This window comes from Parambassis ranga, chromosome 7, assembly GCF_900634625.1.
Source record: "Parambassis ranga chromosome 7, fParRan2.1, whole genome shotgun sequence".
In the NCBI taxonomy this organism is placed as follows: domain Eukaryota; kingdom Metazoa; phylum Chordata; class Actinopteri; family Ambassidae; genus Parambassis; species Parambassis ranga.
In genome coordinates, this window is record NC_041028.1 from 5,051,803 (window position 1) to 5,076,082 (window position 24,280).

At 42.4% G+C, this 24,280-nt stretch overlaps 1 protein-coding gene across 5 annotated transcripts in view; it reads right to left on the reverse strand.

The window, feature by feature from the left end:
* The window catches only part of LOC114438112 (protein bicaudal D homolog 2-like), a 36,998-nt gene extending 15,138 nt beyond the window's left edge, over nt 1-21,860 (reverse strand). For 4 of the 5 annotated variants that reach the window (XR_003670964.1, XM_028409238.1, XM_028409237.1 and 1 more), the window contains exons 1-2: nt 21,280-21,860; nt 6,565-6,777 (exon numbers count right to left, since the gene is read on the reverse strand). Coding sequence is in view for 4 of the 5 variants with exons in the window: in XM_028409238.1 (XP_028265039.1) it covers nt 6,565-6,777; nt 21,280-21,519 (453 nt within the window). In the remaining variant the exon portion in view is untranslated. The remainder of the gene's footprint in view (nt 1-6,564; nt 6,778-21,279) is intronic. The other variant, XM_028409239.1, reaches the window with a different exon arrangement.
* Nucleotides 21,861-24,280: the final 2,420 nt, after the last annotated feature.

The following is a 24,280-nucleotide window of genomic DNA, read 5'->3' on the forward strand; positions in this document are numbered from 1 at the left end:
TAACTGAGCACAGTGCTACAACAACAACAAAACTATTTGTTTCCATCTGTCTGTGATTGATATTTACTTTCCTATTATTAAGGCTTACTACAAAAGGAATGCAGTGACAAATATGTTGGTAAATCCACACTGATGAAGTGTACATGCTCCCTGTTTGCTCTCTGTAATAATTAATCACTATATGCAAAGCTGAGTGGAGGCTGACGTTTGAAGGTGTATTAATATTCATCAGGAGTTTGCGCATGTCTGATGAGCGTGGGTGTTTGCTGTGCGAGAGCCCTGATGTTGCTGAATTACTAAATAATGCATGAGCTTCCAATACAGATCAGCCTGACTGCTGAGCTTCTCTACAGTGGCCCTGGCCTGTGAAGGACAGCTGAATTAAAGCAAATATGAAAAAAGAGCTGAAGTGTATGAAGCTTTAATTTATACAGATGCTGAATAGGGCCAGTTGTCATATCAAAAAACATACACACTAAATTCATGAAGACTTGAACGTAATCTCAGCATCAGGGTTGACTCTGTTGTTCTAAAATGGTGCCAGCTGGCTGTTCAGGTCTCTTCCTGGTCAGGGTTATGTGCCTCAGCTGGAGGGTCAGGGCTGTTTAGCACAGATGAATACAGGCCACCACTGAACCTGATTAAGATCCTACTCCAATCTGATTAAAATTCATACCAGGGTCATGAACTTTCACCTTCCACACCCTCTGTTACTGAGCCCCTCACAGGCTGACAGCAGGGTTACACTGATTCGAGTAAATTCACCAGAAGTTGCGGTAGCCATGTGTGCCTGCTGTAAAGTGTAAATAACATTTAATTAGACAAGGCATGTGCGGTTCTCTAGGGAATGTTTGTGATAAAACACAATAATGCGAGTGGCTGTAGGTCTGAGGGTGTGATATTGTGAGGAGGGTCTGTGGTGGTTGTCTATGCACACAGACCTGTGCATGGTTAGTATAACTGCTGTCACTACAGGTGATGTCTGGACAGCTGCCTTAATACGCCCACACACATACAGACAAATGTGCTGCTTCCACAAAGGTGGGTGGCAGTAAAAACACCAGGTTATTCCCCTGCCAACCCACATAATGTCTGACCACACGCTGTCTGTGTAAACCTGATAAAGTTGTTTACTTCTTCAATTAACCCTCTCTTGGTCACATAGACAAAAAGTCATATGATCTTAGAGTCAGCGTCAGAGTTTGAACTTTCTCATTTTCAACTGGCTAGTTTCTTTTCAGCAGTAAACTGCTTTTGACAGCATAGTGGGACTGAGCCCACTTAAATCTCAGCAAAGCTCTGAGTAATTTCTCAATGTGTTTGAGCCTCTGTTACCTCTATTATTAGAACAATCGCTCAGTAAGCCACAGTGGCCAAGTTTTAGGCTTAAAACAAATACAGATTAGAGGTGTTGTATTGCTTTGTTAAAGGCACTGCAGTGTTCTTCATAACCCTAGAAAAGCCAGCTTGCATTTCTGAAAAAAATCCATATAACCAGCCTCTTTAACCATGGTTTGGTTCCCTCGAAAGCACTACCCAGACTTCCAGATGGTAAAAGACTGTATTATTGATATAATAGCACAGACAGGCTTGATTTAAATATTTTATCCTCTTTCCATCCCTTATCCTAGCACTCCACTGACCTCCAATTCACTCTCCATCGTTCCAACTTCAGTAAAATGCCCATGTGGTGGACTTTTTTCTACCCTCAAAATAAAATCCCTTTAAAGTGTAGAGAAGACCCCAGATAATATGATGCTAAAAGCACATATCTGTACACTTTTTTTTATTACCCTGTTTCCTGGCTTCTAATACCACTGACCTCCATTTTGCCATCTCACAAACATAGCTGCTCTCATTTTCCTACCCCACCTCCCCTCCATCTCGTTCCCTAGTGTGTCAGTGTGCTCTTAGAGCTATCAGTCACAGTTGAATTCCTTCCTCATGTGGAGCTGTAGCTCCATCATGTCTATCCACATATTAGATGTTTCTGCCGCCTGCGGATCTTTGGTGATAACGAGAGTAAATTTAGAATTCAGTTAGCTGATAAGGGGGAAAAAAAAGTTTTTCTTAAATGTCCTGTAGGCTATGCAACAAACCAAGGTCACGTCATCCCATGTTAAATCTTACTCTGATATGCTGATGCGGTGAAGCTCATCCCCCAACAGTACCACTAAACAAGAGCAGACGAATAATGAAGCTTAGGGGCATCTTGCTACTGTCAGAGCTAAGAATGTGGGTGAAAGAAGATCTCCTTTTATCCTCCTCTCTGCTGCAAGCAGTTGTCTCTTTATTCAACCGTCCCAGACTCCATTAGGGAGTAAAAACACAGTCAAGGTCACACTTTTCAATGGTACAATTAAAACCTAAAATAGTGAAGGGAACCCTGTGCGTGAGTGGATGGTGGTGCTTTACTAATGTGTGCGTGTTGAAAAGCCTGCGTGGTAAAGACTTGCAGTATTGTGTCAATATTAGTACTGTATGTAAAACCAATTTACATGTAATTATCACGTTCAATACAGCACAAGTCTGAAAAGCATGCAATAGCATTAATAATACACACAGTGCACAGAAGCCTTAAGGAACATTAATGTAGTGACCTACATGTGACTGATAAAATGCCATCACTTTAACAGGCTGATGAAGCTGGATATAAGGGCTCAAGTGATGTTGTATGCTCCGGCTAGATAACCCAGATAATATGTGTAAGGCTCTGAGTAGGTCATGGGTCAGCAGCAGTAGTAGCAGAGCTCTGGTGTAAAAATGTAGAAATCCAGCATGCGCCTGAGCTTTTTTCATTCTCTACTTATTATATTACCCTGATTCTTTTCTCCTGTTGTCTTTCTATACTCCACCTCCTAGCTACCACATCATAGGAGAGGATCTGTCATGGCATTAACGTCACAAGAAATAATAAGGTAGTCAACACCAACACCCCAGAGCCCTCTAGGAGTCCCATTACATTAGCCTCACGTCAGACAATAATACCAGGGAACAAAGAGCAACCCTCCTTAGATCTCTGTACCACTCAACTTTGGCCTTTCATTAATCAAGGTAAAGCTTATAGGACCGCTGTGGCAACTGCAGTTGCCCATCTGCTCCACTGATAACCTGCAGCCTTGCACACTAACATCATTTGGTAATAATAACAATCCTCTTCCACCCTTTTAAACTCATCTCACCAATGCAGAAACCTCCTCTGTCACAGTCAGGTGTTTAATCCTGTCAATTCAAATGGCACTTAAATCAAGGGGACAGCCTAATGCCTGACAGCTTCATCCACTAAGTCAATGAGGTGGAAAAACCAGTGATGTTTAACATGTGAATGGCCTCCACATCCTGGTAACTGAAAGAGGAAAAAACACACACATGCAACACTCTAATGTATGTGTGAAAAAGGTCTGAGTGAGTCAATCATTTCAGGATAGCAGCGGGGGCACAGTCACTGTGTCAACAAAATATTCTTAGAGATGTTATTTTGTGACATAGAGAGGAAGTCCTGCAGCATGTGGTGAAGATGAGGTTAAAACACATTTTCAGTCCGTGTGAAGGGAGAATAAAGATAAACTGACTACTACTGATAACACTTTATCAGTGGCTTTACGTGATAATTTCATGAAAGGCAGGCAACAGGGGACCCCATTCTGTGAGGATAATGGCAGCCATCACTGTTGGCACAGTCCTCTCAAGACATGAGATTGAATTTAATGAAGTCACGCCTATTAGAGCGCGCCTCCTTACAGTGTAACTGGCTCTTTGTGTGGGTTTAATCCTATAGACAGCCACCGTAGCAGTAAAATATGTCTTATCTGTGCTTGGGGCTAACATTAGAGTCTTTGGCATTAGAGCGTGTCTGGAAGCTTTGTATGTGACGTATGTAGCAAGCAGCTGAAATGGCTGTGAATGAACTGGCCTATACAGAGACTAAATCCATTTGCAGTGAGTGAAGCTTCTCAATCTGTGCAATTATGATGGTTAAAATTGATTGATTTATGACGAACACAGTCCAATTCCAATTTAAGTGTACTACTAGCATGAAAGATCTGTCCATTAATACATTATCATTTTACAGAGGAACCTACACGTGCGAAAGGAAACTGGAAAGAAAAACAAAAAAGGCTACAGTTACAGCCCAACTACCAGTTGCATTCAATCCCCATCCTGACTCAATATGATTAACCAAGCCATCCATGAAAACCTGGACTGTTGGTGTTGAATTTACTCATTAAGTCTTTCTCCTCCTCTAACGAATTTTAGGCCTCCTTCTTTTTCTTTTGTACCATTCTCAGTCCCTCAGAGTGCCCTCCCTCCTCCTCTGCCCGCCTGAGCTCTTGGGCTAATTTAAAATGTGTCAGACAAAGGCCTCATTCAGTACCGTCAGACCAGTCACAATGCCAGCCTCAGTGCCCATGCTTCCCCCATTTGCCTGCCATACACACTCCTCGCACCCACCCAAGTGCCATTAGAAGGGTGTCATTATCTCCCATACATAGGGCGATTTACACCCCCAGACCTTTTTATCTAACCAATTAGAGCTGTCCAGGGCCCATGGCAATGCAGAGGGTGTTTATAGAGGAGGTGGCACCTGCAGAAAAGCAAATTTACAGGCCACCAGTGCAACACCAGTAATAGCTTTCAAATACGGTGTGCAGCTCGTTTTTGTCTTGAAAAGGATTAATAATCCTAATAAATCTTTACAGAAAGTACATGATATTTAAGTTGATGATTGATTGAATGACTGGAGGCTGGAGGCAAGGCAGAAAAAAGCATGTCTGTGATGCACATCTGGCTTCCATAATGCTCAACTTACACTCTACCAACTTGGATGCAAAGTTGAGCAGCAGCTGACCTAATTATAAGGGAATTTGGAGCTTTCCGGAACATAAGTAGTTGTGAGGGCCGTGCCATTTTTTTTAAGTCTTTCACTAATCGCACTAAGAATCCCTGCCGACATCTGTCTCAAGCAGCGAGTCGCAGAAAACAGCAGTGAACTCTGTTGCTGCTTGTTGATGACAAGTGATTCACGTAGGCTGAGAGCTTAATTCTTCACGCTCATAACTGTCATCTTGACCTGCAAAACTGTCCATACTGGACAAAGTAAATCACAGAAACAGAGACCATACTTGGCTTTTGAGGCTAAAAACATATGCATGACACAGATAAAATGAAATGGATTACCTACACAAGATGCAGCAGGTCTGCTGCCTGACTTGTGAAGTACCCTGCATGCTACCTACTGTGACGGTCTAATCACTCAGGCTGAATGCACCATGGTGTAGTCTGTTTCTTCTATACTCATTCAGTGTACCTCCTCAATCAAGTCACTACTTCAAAACCCTTCTCTTTATTATTCCAGCTTTGTTTTGGCTGTCAAGGGAACATGGACCTTTACATCAAAGAAACCAGTGTGAAGGTGAAAGGCTCCCTCTGCCTTCCTGTCAGACTCTGTTCTTCTCCTTCCATCCCTTTATGTCTGCCTGTCTTTGCATCAAACACGCTTCCTTAAAGCTGCGTGCACGTCTCAGTCAGTATGATTTCATCAACGTTTAGTGCCTTGTAACTTCAACCTCCTCATCACCAGCTGCATGGCACATCGCACAAAAAGCAAAGACACACAACCCACAGTCTGGGCTGCACTCCTGTCTCTTTTAAAGAGGTCAATTAGCTGTGAGTATGTAAATGGAAGCAGAGGAGATGGGTCAGACATTGTCCAAAGTGGGGCACAGACAATGAAGGCATGCATTATGATTTTGTTAGGGAAGCTTGCAGGAATGTATAAAGGCACCGTTTACGGCGGCCTCTACCAAACACATTTTCATTTTATCATGAAAAGACATGGGTGTGTCTATGTTTTCATAATGAGGCATGCCACTAATCACAAACCTGAAGCAACAAGTTAACATTATTTCCATGTTATATTTTCTCACAAATTTAATTGATTCATTATTCATGTAGGATCATGCTATCTTTTGTAATCAAGATTATTTCCCATGGCCTCGGCTTTTTTCCTGTAATCACTCCTCCCTGGATCTCAGTATGGGCGTGGGACAACACATTAGGCTCGAATGCAAGGTGTTCCTTCAGTCATTATAACACAATTAAACATGTCAGTTCATGTCAAAAACAGACCAGTTTAAGACTTTATAATACAAGCCTGGATAATGAGGCTCCTGTGCTACCATGTTTTGACTAGTTGAAACTAATAAAAACTACAAAACTGTGTCCTCCTTTTGCCTCCTGGGCTCAACTATACAAATCGATCAGTGACTGTTTCTCTCCTACAGACAGATAAAAAGCATCAAAGATAATAACAACAAACACATTTATTGTTCTTAATAGCTGCAGGCAAACCAGCAGAGATATAATCTTCTTCTTCAGCTTAGAAGTGAGTTCAGTTTCAGACTATTGACGCAAGAAACAGACCTCCACAGAACACGGTATGCTGTTAAACTGTATTAATGTTTGACTTTACACAGCCTTCCTGTGTTGACGCAAAAATCATATGAGCAGTGAATTGGGAGAGTTTTGTCTAATTAAAAAACTGTAAAAAGTAGGAATAGGTACCTCTCTCATCTCCTGGGAGATGGTGACCAGGCGTTCATTCTCAGACTGGGTGTTGGTGAGGATGTTACGTGTCTGCCGGAGCTCGGTCTGCAACTCCAGGACCCTCTGCTCATAGTAGGCCTCCTTGCAGGCTGACTCCTGGATCAGAGACTCTTCACGGCTCTCCCCATCTGCTGCCACCTTCCTGTGGTTGGAGTAGGCTTGTCCAAAGGCCTAAAGAAACAGAAAAAAAGAGTAGGAAATTGTTATAAATTGGTTATAAACTATTTTTAATGCCAAACTAGCAACTTGTGTTTGAAGTTTAGGGCATCAGGATTGTTACTGATAAAGGGTTACTGTGATTTGACTGTTTTAAAGTGACACTGATCTCTTTTTAGTGAGGTTCAGCTGAGGACTGGGGCCCAAAAAGCTCCCAAAATACTGGCTTGGCTCTGAAAAGATAATCATTTAGACTCCATCTGGGCTGCATCATCATGTCCCCTCCACCCCACCCCACCCTCTGTTTCTGCTCAGTCTCTCCCTCCTCTAGCTGCAGGATGTTGGCCTCCCCGGCACGTGCTCAGCAGTGACTCCACAGATGGGGACACCAAACGGAAAAAGTAGAGCAAATGGACTAGCGTCGGAGTGATCATCAGAAGCCTGCATTCTAATGCTCTTAATACCTTAGGAGATCATAGCAAAGCAAGAAAGGTCATCAGATATGATTTGATTTTATGGACTGGCTGAAAAGGATGAACTTCATGAAGATTAAAAACCATATCGGCTAAAGGGTGTATTCTCCAATATGTAGTTTAATTGCACAATCAGACTGGTGCTTTATTATCACAGCTACCTTAATTTTGACCCTAATTTGTTTGCAGTTTGAAAGACAGTAACGAACATGGACAGAGACACAGACATTCACTGGAGCCGATTCTAGGTTAGGCCACACTCCATCTCAAAATAATCACCCTCCTGATTACAGATTTCATCTGCAACCCTGTAACTGCTGGTGATCCTGATTCCTATCTTGCCACATAGCTAGAGTGCAGGCAGGCAGTAATCTGAAATCACCTGAGGCACTCAATCTGACCTTGTTTGCAGCTGCAGTGCACTCTCTCCTCTCTCTCTGAGCTGCTACCCCATTACCCATGTGCACGTGACGGGCTGCAGCAGGATTTTCTCTGTCGACTGTGTATCGTATTAATCCCAGTAATTCCTTTAGATAGAGGGGAAATCTGGAAATTTGTATTAGTCACACTGACCTACTTACTGGACTTAGAGGAATATGTGAGTGTGTAGAAGTAGTTTAATGGGTTACAGAAGACTGTGACATCATGTCTCGTGCATGGGTGCCAAAATATCTTTTACATTCTAAGAAAGGTGAGGGTCAAAGCAGAGAGACGCAACACAATATGAGTCAGAGGCATCTTTGTTTCAGTTTGCATTAGCTGCTATAATCATTAAGAAACCTTTCTATGGGCAGACTTTGTACAGGTAAATTAAAAAGCTGTGATAAAGTACTGAAAGATATTAAAAATGATTCTGCATTATAGCATTAAAATCTGTTCTCTCCTTTTTGATTATGTTTTTTTTTTTTTTTTTTTTGGGGGGGGGGGGGGGTGGGCTGAGATGGATGTTACTGTGTCTCACTAACATTACATGTTGGTTACTCTCCCATCTGTCCCCAAAAATCACAGCATCAATCAGCTGGATGTTGCATTAGATGAGAAAGTCATTACAAGAGACAGGATTAACCCAATCAGAAAACAGGGGAATCCCATCATTATAATCTTGATGCCTACTTGGTATTGAAGGGACTACAATCAATCTAAACTAACAGGCCTGTACTTCAAATAAAGAGTGCTCCTAGTCAAAACCCCCTGACAACAAGGCCTTTAATCTCAGCCCCCGAAGCGTGGGTTTAGGCTATTTTTTAGTAAGGGTAAATTGGGGACTCACACAACCAAGCCTATAATCTCACAGTGAGGTGCCTACCCAATTTATAATTCATCTCTAGCATGCCATATGCTGCAGTTTTTTTTTACATTGAACATGCGAGAATGGATTATTAATCTCTTGTGAAGCTAATCAAAGGCAGGTCTTTAGTTATTAGTGCTCTGTCTGGCCCGGATTTCCTCACAGATCACTACAGCTAACAATATATAGCCACAGAGGGAAAAGTCAACCATTTAAGAGATTTATCTACATGAGCACATACATTATGACTTCCCGCTGGGCTGGTCTTTATAGCATTAGGCAACGTTTCAGTGATCAGAGAAAATCACAAGGGGGGGTTGATAAAATAAGTGCAGTCACCTTGTCAGCTGTCAGAATGATTTCAGTACTTCCCCATACATTTCTCACATCCTAACAGAATCATAAGACCGTGTGGGTGGATGACTGAAGCCTAATTGAAGGAAGGAGCATGTTGCTATGGTTCCATTTTAGTCTCGGATAAATCCTGTATCAAAACATTGGTTTCTCTGGTAATGAGATTTGTTTCAGCCTCATGGTGTTAAACCTAATCAGCTATCTGCATGTTTATCTTTCAGCGAGACAAATGTTGCTATGACAGTGTGCTCTGACATGAAAGTCCTGGATGTAACTGTAACTGATTGTGTGTTTGTGTTTGAACCTGGTGAGATCAATGCATTGCCCCTCTAATCTAGACCAAGGACACAAAGTCCACTAATTAGAAGGTGAGACAAATCAGAACTCAAAGGTGATTATACGTCTCTGAGGAACACTTAGAAAATGCTGAACGCTGACTTTAGATGTCAGAAGGTTAGGTGCAAATACTCAACACCTTGCATAATATAGGAAGATAAAGTGGAGAGTATATAGGTCGTGGAGTTCACCTCAAACATGGGCTTTGGGTCTCTGACAGATAAAACATAGATCAATACAACAGGTCTCAAAGGCCCTGTGGAGCTGAAGCACACATCTAAAATTATCTTCTTTGTTCCTGTTCTGCTAGCTGAGAACATTAAGTTAGAACAGAAACAAGCGTCTAGAAAGGAAAACGCAGTCAGACAAAAAGGCCTAAACATAGGAATGCATTTAAGAGGTCACAAGTATTTGAGAAAATTCAGGTTCTTTTGGAAACCCCTGCTGTTGTACCGAAACCCAATTAGAACATTGTTAAACATTCTATTTAGCCCCCTGTGGTCTCACAGTCTGGCTCTAATGGGAAAGTAAAGCTTGCAGCACAAACAACAGTACGTACAGCAGACAAAAATGGAGAAATGGTGACAGAGTGAGGAGTCAGGCTGCATTTTTGCTTCTGAAAGACAGAGTGAAACACCTTCCATTTGTACAGGAAAGAAATCCACTTCATCCTTATTAATAACTTTCTTAAAATGATGCCACAACATGCCAAGACACACCTACAGCGAATACCAGACAACACACCCATGAGATGCAGAAACGTGATATGAGAATGTATTTGGCAAGATATGTGGGCCAGTGTGGGCTGATGCTGATCTGAGATTTTCAGTCTCTTCTCCAGCAGCATTCTTCAGCTTCAGCGTGTGGTGATTCTGAACAATACAACGCAGTGTCATTTGGCTCAGCTCTGTTACTCACACATAGGTCAAGAGTGCTGAAGTTGACCCTGGATGCCAAAGCAGTGTTTCAGCAATACTGAAGGCTGGTCAATGCAAGGGGTTGTCATTGTAGGCTACTGTGGAGGAGGTGGAGCAGGAAGAGAAAGAAACAAACACTGACTGGCTTCACTGGTCGCGTGAATCTCGGCTCACGTGGAGCCATCGTTTATGATGATAAACAGACACGCTCCTCCTTTCCCTCCCCCTGTCTGCCTCTCTGTTCACAGGCCACTGTGCAAATAGCAACTTTGAAGGCAAATTGCTCCGAGGTGTTTGCTGATTCTACGCTTAGCTGGCTACTATTAACTGGTCATAATACAGATCTCTATGGGTATGAGGGTATAAGGCAACTAGGCAAAACAGCGGCTTATATATTATCTATAACCTGACCTAGTACTTCATTTATTTGTCTGAAACATTAGCTCTCTATGTTACTTCTGCTGCATGACAAACCCTGTCACATGGCAGTTCAATTACGGAGAACACTGCTGCTGATCAGTGCATGTCATAGCAAAGCCAATGACACTTGCTATAATGAGTAACAGAGTAGCTAATTATTTACTACAAAATTTACTCTTCAGCTGGAAAAGCAGAGACACATTCCCTTTCATCCTGACAAATCCTACGGGGTTATGATTAACTCTCTACTACTTTCATGTGGTGGAGTTAATCTCCATCTTTCTCCACATCAGCAACTGCAAATTTAAAGCCTTAAAAACATTTTCTACAAGCTAAATCATTGGAGTAATTCTAGAGCATGTATATTTAACAGTGTAAGTATGGTGTGAAATTTGCCAAACAGAAGAAAATGCGAAAGGGGAAAAAAAGAGGGTGTGAGATATGCGAACAAGAGAAGCAAAGATATTAGCTGTTGCTTGGCACAGAGCCACATTGATTCACTGCATAGCACAGAGCTGCTGCGCTATTATTCACACAGGCTCGGGCAATTGAACACCCTCCATATACACATACACACGCATCACATTTCTAATTTTTATCACTGTGCCCTGCAGTCTGCCATACTGCAGCACCTGGTACTCTACAGCAACGTTCAGGCTTGTTCATAGTTAAAGGAGGAAGACAAGCCTCATAGGGGTTCCACCAGCACATGCAGACCTGTATGCCAATGGCAATGTATGTTCTGCAGAGAATATAAGACAACAGAGGTCAGAGAAACAAGTCTGCATGCAAGTTTAAAAACATTTTTTTGCCTCGGGTTACACTACCATTATGACTTAAAGGGCCCTGAACCTCCCCCTAACAACAACAAATGCTGTGCAAGATTGTGAATCTATTGTGTGGATGGAAGTACAGAAAAAAGAGAGAACACCAAAGGGGCTGGGCTGGAGTCACTGGGTGAAGGTGTAACACAGAGACCTCAGCATACAAGCAGTGTACTAATCAGACTCATGAGGCCCTTTACACGGATGACTGAAGAAGTCAAACTTACCCATAAAAAAATGTCAGCATAGCATAATTAGGACTGCAGGAGATCAGTGATACAAACTTGCTACATTAATTTTCTCTGCTTCCATCAGGGTGTAGTAATTAGTAGATAGTTCAGTGCTTTCATCAGATCAGACTGGGGAATTTCCTATTTTATTCAGACTTCACATAGACCACTAATCTGAAGTCAGCATTAAAGATTCTGTGTGAAGTCAGTGTTGGTTGATCAAAGTTCAAGTTCAAACATGACGCTGATCTACATTCACCACATGCCTACAAAGACTGCATCTGCTTGAAAAACTGATATAAGGTGAAACACCTGCAGAAGGAGGACAGCCAGCCCTCCACCTGGGCTCTGTACTATGGGTGTTAACAGACCGGGTACTGTGTTATTACAGAGTAAAAACTGTCATTATGTCTCTGACAGCAAGCTGAAGAAGCTGTGTCAGAGCTTTTTAACGTATCCTCCAGGCTATATCAGATAAGGACACAATACATACAACATGTAGTATAATGAGAGAAAACTTACTACTGTTCCATTATCATCATTTATAGAAAAAAAAATAAGTTTATTGTTGAAGTTAAGTGTTAAAGGTTTGTCTTGACTTTAGTGACTTTGTTTCGGTTTTCAATACTGCAACAAAGAATGTTTTTTTCCCCTCATGTTCACCAGGAAAGGAAACTATAAGGATTTAAAGTCTGCTTTTGTTGTCCGTATTTAATCTTAGCTAACAATTTATCACAAGGAAGCATCTGTTTATCCATATCTGTTTGTTGAGTCTATTGTTCAGCCCCTAGATCTGCTACAGTATGGAGGGATAAGCCAGCATCTCAAGGGAGAGTAGACATTCAATAGGTCTCTACAGATAGACCGCACGGCCATATCGAGCTGGAATCTGGGTTTTTTGAATCATCATTCATATCACTGCAACATTCAATACCAGCACCAGCACCGGGCATTCACAACTGTATTCATTTGCAATGCAAAGACCGTCTTATCTGTGTCTGCCGGCAGTCAGGCAGCCGGTTCCCCTTTCTGGATGAGATTTCCCAGGTCCACGCGCCCGCTCCCAGGGGAAGAGCTGTTGTTATGGTTACAATGCCAATTACAGTGACAGAGCGGGAGGCGGTCGGTAAATGCAAGGCAAGGGGTGCCACTGACACAGATGGCTGTTTCAGAGCTCAGCCTAGCACAGCTTGCTCTCCTCCCTCTTTCTCTGGCAACAGACCTTACCCGTGCCTCTCCAATCGGAGATTTGTTTGCACAAAGGAAATGCTGGTCTGTCCTCATGCTTTGAAGTATTTTTGTTTTTCTATGTTATCTGCCCAACTCTATATCATTGCACATGAGCACTGACTCAGCCTGAGGTTATCAGTGTGTATTTCAGGCTATTTCCCAAAAGACAGTGCTCCCTGTGGAACCCCTCACATACAATGTCTGAACAGCATCTTGCTGTTGTAGACAAATGACAGACATGGGGAGCAGCTGGGACTCCACACACACATAAACACAGATTTATGCACACATTGTGAACTCAGACACACCCACACACATGATTACAATTTCTTCTAAAGTCCAAGTTCAGGTTTGAAGGTAGAAGGGGGAAGGTAAAGCAGACATTGAATATATTTGTTTGTGCAATTGTTTTCTGTCAGTGGAGAAAGGTTTACCCTCACCAATGACCATTGCTGTGTATGAGACCCTAATGCATTTGCCCTCATCATCCCAGACTCATCCATTAGTGCCGAGGCATGTCTAATCAATCGGGTTGAAGCACTGACAGAATGGGGGAGGGATTGCAGAAACCTGACTTGCCTTTTGACAGAGGTGTCCAACCTAGAATTCATATATATTAGCAGTTCAATACAACTATTCATCATTCCTTATCATGTCTACCACCACTTTAGGTATGAATAACGCTAAAGTTACCACTGTGTTCCTAACCCCCACCTCTCCATTCACTCTTTCAAACCCAAAGGATGGTCTCTTGGGGAGTTCTGCCCATGCTCCTGGCCAGACAGAGAGAAATGACCTCCCTTGTGCAGTAATTATGTCTGTATGTGCCTGTGTGTATACACAACCACTCTACTAAAAGTGAGGTAGGTCAGAGTGTAAATCTTCTTATCTGAGGTCATGTCAATTTGTGAAGAATATAGTGGCGGCTCACCATTACAAATAATACTGATGTGTACAAAAAAGTACAATATAAATAAACGGTTGTATACTACAGAATAAAAATATGAGATAAGGCAATTTTGGAAACAAATTATAGCTGGCAATTCCAGGCACTCTAAAAAATCATTAAGCAGGCTGATGGTGGAAGCTTTATCCTTCTATCATTTAAAGACAGCGAGCCGGTTCCCACAGAAAGCCCATACATTGCCCAGAGCCCCTCCCAAAAAACTCCTTCCTTTATCTTTGTGCAATTTCTGAAGAACCCCTGAGAGACTGGCACACATCCAATTAACCCCCCTCCTCTCTTTCATCTTTCCATCCCCATCTCTAATGTTGTTATAGCTGTACAGAAGACCCCCTTCCCCACTATTCAACTCTGTCCTCTTACCCCCCCTCTAGGTTTTTTTTATTTCCAATTCTTCTTCGCCTGAGGGCTTTAAACTGTGGTCTCCCAGAGACTTGGGTACGGCACATAGTACCCAGACCCACTAGCCTATTTACAATAGGAGTCTGGGGAGGGGAGAGGCAGGGGGTGGGAGGAAGGTGGTATGGCTTGTGGGGGAATACACCACTATTTTCTGACTGCACTGTGGTGTTGAAGTTAAAAGGACCCCCAGGGGGTAAAGGGACAACCCTTTCATTTTGCCATTGTCTGAATAGATGGCCTATTAAAATGTTGGCTATTTTCAGAATGTGCCCTGTGGTCTAGTTAATTGAGCTGAGATTGGAGGCAAAACTCTGGCTGATATGACCATGTAGAATTTAAAAGGAACCAGACGGGCGTGCCATGATGTAAACAGAGAACACTATCAGTCTACATCTCCCTGGTCTCTTCATCTACTGCATCAAAACCAGGGAAAACCTCTTTGGTGGGTGGACATGGGTGAAGCAAGTCATATGATATGTGTGTATGTATGGGGGGGGGGGGGGGGCTGGGTGCCTGCCATCTGTCTCCTTAAAGCTACCCAAAGTTTATTCAAGCTGGGATACATGACAATAAGCCATAGGGGGCGCACCACCACCTCCTGCTTTGTTGTGGTTACTTTACCCTAAATAGTGTTTGGTCTCTTTTGCTAATTTCCCCCGCAGACAGGTGACAGGTGACAGGCTCTTACAAATCTCTAGCTGTCTGTCTAGGTGGCACCTGCCTACTCATGTCCTGTCTCTGCCCATTTTTGGATTAGGCAGGAGTTAGGTAGAGTCAGGCACTACTAAGTTGGCGACAGCTGGAGTGACCATGTTAAGGTTCAAAAATGGCTCCTCAGACCACCTACTGTACTGGTCTCATCATGGATAGAGGGAAAACAATAGTAGAGCATAGATAGAATAGAAGTACTTACAGACAGCTATTAAAACATAAAGTAAGTGAAAGGTGACTTAAAAGACAGTTGAATCTTACTTCCTCTCTTGTTCTGTGCCAATGTCCACAACTTGTGAAAGGAAATGGTACGAAATGAGTGTTGATGTCAACAGAACAGGGCATACAACTTCCCCCTCAATAATAAAAAAAACGAATTGTTAAGATATATTTCTTGTCAAAGAGGGGTATCTGATGAACCACCGGTCAACTAAAAGACAATCCTGTCCATAATTCATATGTTTCCTCTAAGCTATAATAAGACTCCTCATGAGTAAACAGGATGCAGCGCCGGGGGCAGGGGAGGCGAGTTCTGACTTCATTTCAATAGAAGGAAGTACAAAGATTGGATGGAGCAGAGCCGTGCTCAGACACACCACAAGGTTACAATAAACCACCCATCATACAATATACATACATGCAATGAACAAACCCAAGATTTATTATCAAAACATACAGTGATAAAAGAAGCTTTATGTTATATGTGAGGGTTTTGTTCTAAGTTAGACATGCTGATTGGATTCTGCAGTAAAGAAGATAAGGATGTTTGTGAGCAATCTGATACAGATTCAACTCTGGACTTTATTAGAGAGATGATGCATGCAGAACTTATAACTCAGTCACAGACCTGTGCTGTACCCACATGCCCAGCTGATTCATCTGTTTATATAAGACATCGCCGTCTTGATACAAATAATATGACTCTACTGCGAACTCCTTCTCCTTACCTAAAATGAATAGGAGTTCATGGCCTAAAGTTATTTGGCCAGTGTGTTGGTAACAGGTAAATAGAGAACCTTCAGTATCTCAAGCATTATGCAACATCTTAAATTACTTAACACTAAACAGTCAGCAAGGTAGTGTTACAAACTTATATAATATGCAGGTTAATGTTTGAATTGCTGTTATAAAAACAGGCAGATTAAATTATACAATCATTATAATTATAAAATAGCTGATTTAAAAGTGGGAATAAAAGTCCAGAGTTGATTTGGGTTTTTGGTCAGTAAAAGTATAAAATGTGATCTGGGAGACCCAGTGAAACTACACAGTTAAGCAAACGGGATATGTATGAGCCCCATTGTCTTTCTTGCATGCATCTAGCCCAGTCACGGGAACACACACTGCCTCATTGTTTAAGGTCAGTATACAGTTAAGGAGAAGGAAAACTGGAGCCTGGCTATTGGCCTGAGAGAACTGTTTTTCATGTCAGAGGCATACAGTCATGACTATGACCTCATCCTCTGCTTTTAGATTGGACTGCCGCCTGATCCGACCCTGGTCTTGAGTAATTGGATTACACTAGAAGAATCATGACCCTGCTGGGCTACCATACCGCTTCTCTGTATGCACTTCTGACATGTAAAAACTGCAGTGTACCTACATTTAGGAACCTCATGTAAATAGGCACAAAATTCTTACTTATAAGATCACTGAATACATCTTCCTTACTGCAGGACTTTTCAAATGTCTGATTCATTTGATTTCAACAAGGTGCACAAAAACTCCATTATTTAAACATTGAAGCCCAATAACACTCCAAGCAGACCAAATAATTCGCTCACTGAGATCTGAAGCACTTAGACTGCCATTTACTAATGCTACTAATGCTGCCAATTGTGGCCTCTTTTTCAACTGTGGATAGGTGCTGACTGTATTTTGTTTATAAGGGGTAGGGACAAAAGCTTTTAAAATCACTCTGGATTAGCAAGGAACTATTTTACCTAAAACGGGGGGGGAATGTGTTTTCATTACTTGGCAGTACCATATGGTCGCCCTTCTTTAACACAGAGAGGGCCCTTGTACCTAGGGCTGTATGTCTGGATACTTGTAAGATACAGTGAATATTTTTATGTAAAATAATTGTGTGGGCAGTCTTTACAATAGTTTGCATGTCTGTACTGATTTTCCGAAACACATGCGAGATTGCCAGTCCTGACAGTCCTTGGAGAACAGACTGCTAGGCTTGGCAGCCACTGTAGTAGGCTAATGGAGCAGATGAGGGTGAACAGGGCAGGTACCCAAGAGCACCTGACAGGCTCTGTGCAGCATAACCCCAAAAGGCTTGTACCTATCTCTGGCTATGGAACCTGCTAAGTAGTGTGGTAGGGCCTGGCAGACTCCCAGTCTGCTGTAAGCCCTGCACATAGCGGCAGGGATTCATCCTCTTACGCCCAGAGGGTAGGGGATTTGGAACTTTATTTAGTGCCATTTAGAAAAGATTACCCCTTAACTGCAGTCATGCTCTGCTGCTGCAAAAAATTATGGATATAAATGGGTAGACCAGAATACTTCAAACAATGGTAAAAGGCTTAACATTTGCTAGAGTACAGATAACATATCTGAATGAAAGTTCTATATGGAAGTATTGAGTAAGGTGATACGAAGGGGGATAAGTAAGAAAACAAGGAAAAAAAGAAAGATTAAGAATGTGAGAAATGAACAGCTGTAGATGAAACATAGCTTGCTGTGGCGAGCCAATAAAACCACTCACTTTATTTATGACTCTTCATATAAGGGACCAGATGGGTTTTGTGTCCACCTCGTATTTTCTACTGACATCCAATCAGCATCCGACCCATTTAACGTTACAGAAAGGGCTCAGAGTCACAGCAGATAGCTTTGTTTAGGGACATTGGGATATATCCTTTAGTGGTTTTGCCATTTCAAAGGGGACAAAAGTGAGCAATCCTTTCAAATGTATCCACAATGGAACGCCTCTCTCAATCTCTCCATTGTCATACACTGTGTTCAACTGCTTTATTTAACCCTCTCTTCATCTGTGACACTCAAGACCAGTTAACCCCACTGGGCTCAAACACACAAAGAACCAGAGGGACAAGCACAGAGAACCCAGGTTTGACTGAGCTTAACAATATTTAGTGTTCTGATTGTTTAGTTGAATTCCACAACTCTGTACACAGCTGCTGCCACACTGTTAGGAGAGCTGTGAGAGGAAGCATGGGTCTGTGTGAGACTGAATAACCTTTGACACCTACAGTGTCAAAGGGCCAGAAAGGGCCAGTATCAAAAATATATACGAGAGCTTGAAGATCTCTGTGAACTGCATTAACAGTTGGCGGTGCAGCATGTGATCTGTGAGTGGCTTAAATGAAGTATGCAAACAACAGCTGAAGAAACACCACCTTACTGAGCTGGAGTGAGGTGTAATATCATTAGCTGCTTCACCTGGAGACTGAAAACGAACTTTGCAATCTGTGTGATAACTGTGTAAAGGTCAACATAGCTTAATCAGAATCAACGGCAAGGCATATCTGTGGGCTTTTATAACAGTTAATATAACAGTCTGTTTAAAAGAGACAGCAGCTGTAGCAACTGTATATATTGTGTGCCTGAAAAAAAAGGTGGGATACATGCAGTGTTTCAATCCATGTGTCCAGGAAGTAGCACAGCAGCATCTGGGCAAATGACTCACATTTGCACCATAACTGTAAATGCATCACTCAGTCAGGGTAGTGCTCTACTGCTAGACAGAGGAAGAAAACTGGTGACTGAGAAAATCTGCATCACTCCTCTGCTTTACCTCCTCTTCAATGCAAGATTGAGACTATAGATAAGGGAAATGTTACAGACACCAAATACACATACAAATAATTGGACGATTCATTCTGTGGCTGGAGGGCTACAGGGTGAATGAGAAGTGGGAAAGCAGAGCAGGCAGGCCAGCACAGTCCCATGTGAGCCAATGATAGCCCATGAAATATATCATACATACATGATGAGGACACATAGGAACATTCTATGAATACTAATAAAAAGCATAGCTACATACAGCCAGTGTATAGACTAGCTAGTCCTAAGCTGCATGGCTGTTAGAGCACAGAGCTGCCCGTTACTAAGCAACAGCAGTGCACAGAATTCCTCCATCTTCCTGCCGCAAGGGTAGCATGTGTGGGGGTGTGTTAAAGTGTGAATATTAGTCCCTTGGGCAGTTCAAGGATAGTTGAAGAATGGAGGACTAAATAAAATGGTAGAGGGAAGTTTGACCACTGTCATAATGATTTCTGATGACCACTATTAATACTCATAAATCTGAAGAATTTTCTTTTACACTGTGTTTGTGCATGCAAGCTAGTAAGAAAAGAGATTTAGGGTCACTGGAGAGGACACTGTGCTGAGCAAATCTGTAAATCTACAGACAATCTACTCCGGACCATGTCCACAAAAAGCAGAGGAATATCCAAACACTGCTGTCTTCAGGGTAAACAGTAGCTGTGTACCAAAGAGGATGTGGAATTTACACCTGAACAGTCTTTTTTTGTCACCGCCACAGTCAGTTTGACCTGTGAAACATCCCACATGTGAGAATAACAAGTGTAAATGTGGGACTTATTCACAGTCATATCTTGACTTGATTACAGACATAAACTAGCCACTGACATGAGCTTTCATTTCAGCCCTTTAGCTTATCTAGCGTTTGCTCCCCAGTGGCTAAACAGACAATAAAGAGGAAGTGGAGAGGACTGCCAGAAGAATGTGTTTGCATTTCTCCTGTGATAACATCACTTGCCCCTCATACAGAGGCTTGGTTGGGGGGGTTGGGGTAGTAGGAGCCGTGGCCTTTTGAAGGCAACATCTGACCATTGATTTAAAACTACCATAACCCATAAACCCTGTGGTCAAGACAGAACTTCTGCCACAGCTTTCACCAAACAATTGAATTTACTGCCCACACAGATGGAGGTTTGTGCTCTGTTATGAGGCAGAAGGAAGACCAGCAGCAAGCTGACTCACAGCTGAAAGCTTCTTTTTTAAAACTTCAACAGGCATATTTTTGGGGGAAAATTCTTGTTAGCTGCCATGGTTACTCTTTTAGACCATTTTCAGTCTTCTATTCAGAGTGACAGAGCAAAACCTTCCTGCCAAAAAATGCATGGGAAAATCGAGCCACAGTCGCTGAGACAGCCCTGAGACTTCCTCCTCTTTATTTTAGCAACCACCAGAGAGAGAGAGAGAGAGAGGCTAGTGGCTGACAGGAACAGGAAGACGAGGGAAGAAGAGGGAGAAGCAGAGAGCTGGAAAACATCTCTGTTTATGTCTCATAAACCCGAGGAAGCGATGAGCAGATTTCTGGCAAAGCACTAAGGGGTTTGGAACCTTTCTCTGCTATTGGTTGTTCTGCCTGGTGGGAGGACACAGGATGTGAGCAACCATGTGTCAAATTTGCTCCTCTTTTTTGATTCGCCATGACAACTTGTGGGCAGAGAAACAAATCTGAGGAGAGCAGGCAGCTGCTGAGATTTTCTGCCTAACATCTCTCTAATGTCACAGTTCTCTCAAAATCACAATGCAGTGACAAATTGCTGCTCCGGTGAAGAAAACTGAACACTGTGTGTGACGCCAGCAGGGAATAAGTCCGGCCACTGTTCAGAAAAACAGACACATCCTTTATCTGCCTCTCCTGCTTGAGTCATCACCCTCAACATTCTTTCCATTCCCAAAGGGTCGTAACTCGCCTGGTTTGCTCTGCAAGTTCATCCCTCTCTCTCTCTCTCTTCTAAGCGGGAAAGTTCAAAATTCAAACACAGGCAGCTCCCGCCCCCTCTCTAACTGAACTAGATATTCTCGTTTGCGTTGTCTGTCTTAACACTCTGCTGTCTAATACCCACCAGAAACATCTGAAAAGTGTTTTTAAATCATTTAAAAGTATAATATAAAACAATAAGAATACATGCCACACACATTATGTCATCTGTTAAAGGTGTTAAACATACAGTGCTGCACTAGCTTTGAGTCAGACAGGAATATCTTGAGGAAGGGGCCTTAAGAGCTGCTGCATAAATAAATAAAAGGTGGCAGTGTGATGGGGGATACCCTGAACATGGGAGGGGTTGGGGGTGTAGCAGTCTACAGAGGAAGCATCCCTTCCTCGGCTCAGGTTTTGACCTTGTAGGATGAGAGGCTGTTGCCTGCCCATATGTTACTGCAGTCTAAGCATTTATACAGAATACTGTACAGCTCAGAGTACATGAAACAGACCTGATCAATAAAAACTCATGATTTGAAGGAAATATTTGCAGGATATGGCTGCCAACTAAAATAAAGTGTGTATTGTTAGAGCTGGTTCTGGGGTCCTAGAAATCATCCCTTTTAATGTTTGTCATTTCTTTAGGCTATTTGAGTCCTACCTCCTTCAGCTGGTCGACCTCCTGTCGGACGGCCTCGTACTCGATCTCCAGTTCATCGTACTGCTGTTTGAGCTGCTGCTTCTCCTCCAGCACCGCCAGCCCGTACTCGGCCGCCTGGATCTTCTCGTTCGTGGTCTCAGTCAGCTCCCGGGAGAGACGCTCGATCTCAGCCCGCAACCACTCCGGCCCGGCCTCCAACAGCAGCATCGCGTCGGGGTATCCCTGCTCTTCCCTGGACATGATCACCAACCGCACGTTAGCTGATCTGCGACAAGAGGATGCTGGGGCGTCTTCAAGCGATGTAACCTTGAAGAAGAAGCGGCTGCTCAAATTCGTCTGTATTTAAATTGCATGATTGTTACGTTTGCGTTTCTCGTCGCGTCTCGTTTCTTTGGTCATGTAGATGACTCTGCTCGGTTTTCTTCGGCAGCGGAGTCCGCGGTTAACTCTTAAAAATGCTCCATCGTTGCGCTCCTGCGTTTTCTTCACCTCTCCCCCGGCTTGTCGGAGCGATAGAGCCGGAGCGTTACCAGCTGCCAAGGCGAGAGCCAGATATACAAGTTCTGGTTCTTTCAAAATAAAATCCTACCTAAATAAAATAGGCTCCAGAACAAATGTGAGAGGAGATTAATTTTGCCTTGTTGACACAACGAACTGGGAAACAAACATTAGTTTCAACGCGCCTGTTGTCCACGGCAAACAGCATGGAAATTTCTCCGAAAGTCGAACAGCGGAGTGCTTTATTTTGGAACACAAAAGCGCTCCTTTTCCGGTACCTTCACGCGCTTGCATGAAACGCCGGTGTTGTGCCAAAAGAGTGAACGTCTGCCGAAACCTGATTTCCGTCTCGGGAGCGCGCACGGCGCCTTGAAACTGCCTCACTGGGCGTCTTGTGTGGTTATAAATAAAGGGGAGAAAATGTATTGTGGTTGGTCTTACTTGGATTCATTCTTGGTTATTACATATATAGGCAGTATAAAGGAGGAAAACAAGTTTGTAAGTTGTAGTTTATGTGGTGTATTTGCTTGTTTAATAACCACTCAGGCACTGTAGAAGCCTTAATCACTTTGGCAGGTTTGTGTGGTGTATTGACCCTTTAAAGGTGTGTTAACAGGCACAGGTGGGCTGGTTGGATTATAATCTGTTACATAAAATAGACAAGAATGAATTCAAGTAATTCTGAGGCAGAAATAACCATTTATATAAACATTGTATTAGATACAGCAGCCTCAGAAATCCTAAAAACAAAAGCCTACGAGCGTGACAAACTGCAGCCTTTCCTGGACACTGTTGTGATCATTTCCGTTTCACAAACTTTACCATTTCACGAAGTAATTGTGTCTGCTATTACCGCAGACGTGAAGGTACGTAGTATGAGGGCCGCAGACGCTCAAAGATGCAGCTTTAGGGCGCCGTGCGCGCTCCCGAGACGGAAATCAGTTTTTGGCAGACGATCACTTTTTATCACAACACCGGAAATGTCCTACACAATCAGCTGGGAAAGGGTCCGCACGCTGTGTATGTTGGGAAATGTAGTATACGTGGTACTTCAAACCAGCGCCAGTAAACGTACAGACGTCACCAGATGAACTCATTTCCCATGAGGCCTTTCAACTTGCTTATGTGGAACACGGAAATCTCAGCACAAGCTGTTTGTTGTCATAGAAATAGAAGGAACGGACGTGCCGTACGCCTGGCCTCTACGCGTGTATCTGCTGCCCTCTGTCGGAAAAAAATACAAAGTCATGTTTTCAAATAAATGCAGGATGTATTCATAAAGTAAAGTCACTTAGGCCCGTTTATATATTTTACATTAAAACCAAGTGAGCTACATCAGTTTTTATGTTTTCTGCATTAAATTATGCACACAAACTAATTTCCAGAAATAGATTTTAGTTGGCGTGTTGCTTTTTAAATATAGTGTTATGAACATTGTAGTATGACTTTGTCAGCAGAATAAAAATGGAGCCATTATCATCAGTATGAATTATTTGATAGCAGCCATTTGCTTTTTTTAACAGTCAGAAAGACTAATTCTGAGTAAGGAGAAATAAATTAGTTTGTTGCACATTGCTTGGTAGATTTGTATCTTATTGCAGTATGAATCCAGGCTACACCTGTGACACAGAGCTGTGTTCTGCATTGCTCTCTACTGAAAGAGACCTTTTATGTTTATGGTTACAGATGAAATCTAAAGCATCACGTCTCTGTTTTTTTTGAAGGGATCACAAGACGTGTTTCATGAAGAAATACAGACGTGATTTTCTTTGAACTGTGTCTCTCTTGAGTTGATATCTTATCTCTGCAATATTTATCACAGTAGAATGAGAAGACATGCATGGAAATTACAGTCATCCTTGTAAGTTATTCTGGCTCTTATCTCCTCATACAAACATGAGATGAGTTTAGCTTACGTTGACAGACAGCTTTGTCCTGGTTCCACTGGAACTTGGGGCCAGATTAAACTTATCTGCACACTTCATGCTTTCAGCTGACAGGTCTTATATTCCAGGAAAATAACATTTAATATGATTATATGTAGATTTTTTTCTTGACACACAAATATGCATAATGCATGTTCAGTTATATATAAGGGGTTCTCTCAATGATATTGTTTATGCTGTAACATACGGAATAGTGTTTTAGCTTTGCTTTAGGATGATTGGTCTCTCCTAATGCTGAACATGATATAGCCTACTGATCCCTCCCAAGCGAACTTAAAGCTAACCAGCTTTAGCGAGGTGCAAGGTAAGCCAATAAGATTTTATCTACTTCCTATGTCACTAAGGTCCCACTATTTGTAGCATCACTGGTAGGACAGTTTACACGTTCTAGTAACAGAAGTATTCCAAACCAGCTAGTGTCAAAATGTATTTAAACACATTTACAACAAAATCAAATTAATTAAGCTGTCTCTTAATTAAAAGTCTGACAATTGAGGGTCTAGCTTGTAGCTGGTCAAACACAGAGTTAGGTGAAAAAGCAATATGTTAAAGCCAAT